The sequence below is a fragment of the Labrus mixtus genome, chromosome 23 (genome assembly GCF_963584025.1).
Source record: "Labrus mixtus chromosome 23, fLabMix1.1, whole genome shotgun sequence".
Classification (NCBI taxonomy): Eukaryota; Metazoa; Chordata; class Actinopteri; order Labriformes; family Labridae; genus Labrus; species Labrus mixtus.
Window position 1 is genome coordinate 21,084,063 of NC_083634.1, and position 5,000 is coordinate 21,089,062.

At 43.2% G+C, this 5,000-nt stretch overlaps 1 protein-coding gene across 1 annotated transcript in view; it reads left to right on the top strand.

Moving 5' to 3' along the window:
* LOC132958790 (atrial natriuretic peptide receptor 1-like) overlaps positions 1–5,000 on the top strand; it is an 11,287-nt gene that overhangs the window by 1,443 nt on the left and 4,844 nt on the right. The window contains exons 4-14 of the mRNA XM_061031829.1: positions 68–200; positions 426–530; positions 1,142–1,244; positions 1,482–1,627; positions 1,707–1,779; positions 2,059–2,203; positions 2,717–2,803; positions 2,893–3,036; positions 3,158–3,279; positions 4,124–4,262; positions 4,551–4,599. Coding sequence (XP_060887812.1) covers positions 68–200; positions 426–530; positions 1,142–1,244; positions 1,482–1,627; positions 1,707–1,779; positions 2,059–2,203; positions 2,717–2,803; positions 2,893–3,036; positions 3,158–3,279; positions 4,124–4,262; positions 4,551–4,599 — 1,246 coding nt within the window. The remainder of the gene's footprint in view (positions 1–67; positions 201–425; positions 531–1,141; positions 1,245–1,481; positions 1,628–1,706; positions 1,780–2,058; positions 2,204–2,716; positions 2,804–2,892; positions 3,037–3,157; positions 3,280–4,123; positions 4,263–4,550; positions 4,600–5,000) is intronic.

The following is a 5,000-nucleotide window of genomic DNA, read 5'->3' on the forward strand; positions in this document are numbered from 1 at the left end:
GATGGAATGACTCACACTATCTTATAAAAGCTGGATTTGATCCTCTCAAATTCTCTGTTGTATTCAGTTCAATCCTAGACGCTGAAGCAGCTCGCAAGTTTTGTGAACATCTGGACTGTCCAGCCAACTGGGTGGACGCTGACGGAGAAAACTGCTGCATCCATCACGCCAACATCCACTCCTGTCCACTGGGATACATGGTGCACGCTTTCATTTGGACTTTTGTCTTAAGAGCTGCAGCGATGTCGTAAAACTTGGCAATCGTTACGGTTGAACCTTAGCTAGCTCCAACATGCTAGCTCATGATTTGACGATCAACTAAAACTACTACTTCAATAAAAGCTAAATTTTAAAAGACCTAAACGGTCAGGAAATTCCATCAATGTTTCATAGTACTGAGTAATAATAATCAAATAAACTTTCAGACGTCGGCGAGCATCTGTGGTCCCTGGATTCCTGATGACGGAAAAATCGTCACACACACCATCTCCACCTCCGGAAAGATGACCCAGACCAACTGGACTGCTAGGGTAAGACACTCGCACGTCAGGACCAGTTTACCTGTACTTCCTGACATCACCAACAGCTCCTCAATAGACTTTAAGGCCCAGAACAGCGATTGTTTCCAACCCAGCTGCTCCTAGGAGTAAATTAAGAAACCTCAGTGGAGGGAAGAGAGATCTCCTTTCAGAAACACAGGTTGAGTAGGTACAATTTTAAGGACAAAGTTAAGAACGAAAGCTCTGAAGGAAATCTTCTCCTGTTCCCAGAGTTACTGTTGTAGTGTTAGTACAACGTTTTAACAATAGAGGTAGAGCAGTGCATCATCAGCATACAAAGGGATTAGAAGTTTGTTGTGTAGTCATTTGTGAGATCGATCAGTACATTACACATTGTGGATTTTGTTCGGCTCCGTAGTTATCGTCCTCATATTGCCTCACTTTATTTAGTTATTGCTATGTATTGCAGTTCTTCATATGCAGATGATACACTGCTTTATATCTTTAAGGTTCACACTCTTCTAAGGATTACCTAAATCAATCTTTAGATCATTACAGTCAGTATAAAGTGGAGTTATGCCCCTTACTTCCATGGCGGGTGATACTAAGTGACCAGGTAAACCCAGTTCATTGTCTTGCAGGTGGTTTTGTTCCATGCCGGCCTAACCTCGCTCATCGCTCACATTCGAGTTGGTCGCATGCAGGCGGCCCTTGAGGCCAAGAGCACTGTGCAGCCTGCTGTAGGTAGGTAATGTTGCAGTTTGTTTCTACTTTATCGGCTTATGTCCATGGCAGTGGTCATGACCTCAGTTTAAAACCCCTACTCATTGGCACTTACTGCCCCAACGTTACAATTTGCCGTTACAATTTTTACCAAAATTTGCCAGAAGGACTTCTATTTTTGTGTGCCATGGTATTAAAAAAGGTATCAGTATTGTTATCGAGTTACATCAGAGTGATTTCTCTTTTCTTGCCCATTAGTTTGTGGGGATGGTCTCTGTGAGGAGGCGGAGCTTTGTTCCACCTGTCCAGCTGACTGTGGCGATTGCCCCATGAGCGCAACCACCAAGCTAGCCATCGGCCTGCCTCTCAGCCTGCTCTGCCTCTGCCTCATACTGACTGCTGTGGTGAGAAACAACATTACACTCATACAGGAATAAATCATACACAGTGATGAAGACTTATCAATTCATCTTTATGTTGTAGTGGCTGAAGTATCAGAAACGGAAGCTGTTGTGGGACGAGAGCTGGATCATCGACTACGCAACGATAAAACAAGGTACTCCAACATTCAAGATCAGATAGGTCCTCTGGTCAGGGACTTGCCTATAAGTGGTCACAAAAGATCAGAAATGTATGTAGGGCTGCAATTAGTCTACAATGGCGCGCACAAGTCTGGGACTAGAAAGGGTTTGGGTTGGTCCAAAAACATTGTGTTGAACTGGTTGAAAGACGACAATTTGTCATTACATGAATCATTTCATAATGCTCTTGTAAAAACTTGACCAACATGGCATCAGTAAGTAAGTCCTCTCACTCTCTTTTCTTCTGTGTGTAGATCAGGAGGCTCGTATGACCATGGGCAGTATCATGAGCGTACCTGTGGGGAACAGCGACAGTAACACCAGCTGTGTGACGGCTCTCAGCTCCTACATCGGCCAACCAGGGACCCGGAAAACACTCTTCACCAGCACTGGGATATAGTACGCCATCTGTCTGCCTGTCTGCTCATTACACATCATCCAGCCAACATAGTGTTTGTCTGTTTTACATTTTCTATCCTCATCTTTTCTCAGAACAGTCCTCCTTTTTTCTGACAGAAGTTGAAGTTCTTGAATGTGAATTTTGATGAATGCTGTCAAAAATACGATACCATCGGTACTACCTGACCAACCAACAAGATTATTATTATTATTATTCTCACCAGTCAGTCAGAGTTTTGTGATTCATATTAAGAGCCTAAAGTCCAAAAGCACCTGGACGATTAAGTCTGTTAAGTTTGGGGGAAACTAATGACTTTTATCTACAGTACACATACCACAACCTTACTTCAAAAAAACCCCAAACTATCCCTTTAATTCAAACATTAAAATACTTGTTGGTGCTACAAGTCTCATAGTCGGGAGACTATGAGACTTGTGGCATGTAGGATGTACACATGTAGGATGTAGACTGTTATGAAACATTTTGTATTTAATAATCTCTTCCTTCTCCAGTGATGGCAGGACAGTGGCCATCAAGAGGATTCAAACTAAGACTTTCTCTCTGTCCAAGATCATCAGACAGGAAGTCAAACAGGTCAGGTAAGATACATCCTCCTCACCCGCCCACATCTTGTATGACCTTCATATTTCAACGAAATACTTTGACACTTTCCTGTCTTTGTCTCCAGGGAGCTAGATCATCCCAACCTGTGCAAGTTTATCGGCGGATGTGTTGAGGTGCCTAATGTTGCCATAGTAACGGAGTACTGCCCAAAAGGAAGCCTAAACGACGTTCTTCTTAACGAGGATGTCCCGCTCAATTGGGGCTTCAGGTAGACACACATGTGCACATAATTTAGGCTACCACAGCATGTTCCTGTTTCTTGATTGACAGAGTTGTAATTAAATTAAACATTCGGGTAACACAGCTAATTAATACTCTGTTTGTTTTAGATTTTCCTTCGCTACGGACATCGCCAGAGGGATGTCGTACCTTCACCAACACAGGATCTGTCATGGCCGACTGAAGTCTCTAAACTGTGTCTTAGACGACCGCTGGGTCTGCAAAATAACCGGTAAATCACAGTGTGATCTACGAGGCTTTTCATATTTCCATGGTCACAACACTCAAACATTCTGAAAGTAGAGATCTGTTTATACGCAGACGATACAGCGTTCTATTCAACTGTCCTATCCTAAGCTAGCCTTAGCTTGGACAATCATGAGATATTCTAGGGGTTTTTTGCACCCCCTGCGTCTGTTTGGCACGTCGCCTGTGCACATCCTTAAAAATGTACATAGATGCAGTATGTGCATGAACAGTAGGGGTTAGTGTAGATGCAGAGGGTAAGTTAACGCAGCAGCAGGGACAACAATGGCAGAAAGGTTTGAGACAAGCTGATAGACCACAGCTGTACAAAGAGTCATCATCACTGCACAGAGGCAAACATGGGAAACCAACTCCCAGCTTTCAATTCATTAAAAATTAAAAAGAGACAATCATGAGGAGTCTTTCCATTTTCAGCAGCTGCTGTGACAATGACGTCTGCGGACGCATCCGGCTGAAAGTCCTCAGTGAACACGGTCACTCGTTAAACCAAACCACCAGAAACTGTTGGAGACACAAATTCAAGAGTGCTGACGGTCTGTTCAGCTGATCTGATGTTCCTATTGATTATTGAGCTTTATTTTGTGAGTTCTGATCTCAGAGTTAATTTAACAGAAACCTTTGTAGTTCACATCCCGCCCAGCAGGTGGTTGTATACAGCACGTATATTTACAATTACGGTCATGACACAGCCGGTTGTGTGCGCGGGAACGCCAGGATTAATAGCCTAAGACTGTTCTTTAGACTCCTGAACACTCATTGGATGACTTAAATCGTTTGATACTTGATTGACACGTGGTTTGTCCTTTTAGATTACGGTCTGAGGATGTATCGCATGGGCGACGGGGCGGAGCCTCTCACCACCTATCAGCAGAGACTGCTGGAGGTTTACATGCCACCTGAGTTTCAGAACACCAACGTGGAGCCGACACTGGCGGGAGACGTGTTCAGGTATCTCACACAGGTTGACTTGTTTTGGTTGAAAACAGAAAACCAAGATGGAGATGAAATCACAAAATGTAAAGCTTTAAAATGGTAATCCAGAAAGAATGAGTGACATCACCATGGCAACATCCACTTCTTATAAACCCTAAACATACCTTTTAATCCTCACGTGTTGGTTTAACATTAAGGGGATTGTTTTAGTCCACATAAAGCAGAGATGATTCCTCACAATGTTAAAGTGTAACTCTTCATTCAGACATAAATCCAGTTGATAACGTCCGTATGTTTTCACAGTTATTCCATCATTCTGCTGGAGATAGCCACTCGCAGCGACCCCGTCCCGGTAAGTCACTCTCTGATAATCGGATAATATCGACGCATATCTGAGATAAAGATAGCCGATACCGATAGTCACTGGATATGCTGATATCGGCCGTTAGTATCGGCGGGCTGATTTATCGGTCGGGTAAAAATGACAACAACGTCTGCAATTTGCAAAAACTGAAAAAGTTGCCGATGTGTTTGTATAATTTAGAGGTTGCTCATCGTTTCTGTGACTGATGCTTTGACTTCAAAATACGCCCCCCGACTTTTAAAGCTTCTGTTATTTTTTGAGACAACGTCGTTATGGCAACAGAGATTCATCGTTTTATAACACATGGAATCAAATAGTGTTTGCTAACACTTTCTGATTGGTCGGCTGTCCTGTCACTCCTCTGTTTGGTTTGTTACTGAATGTGCTGC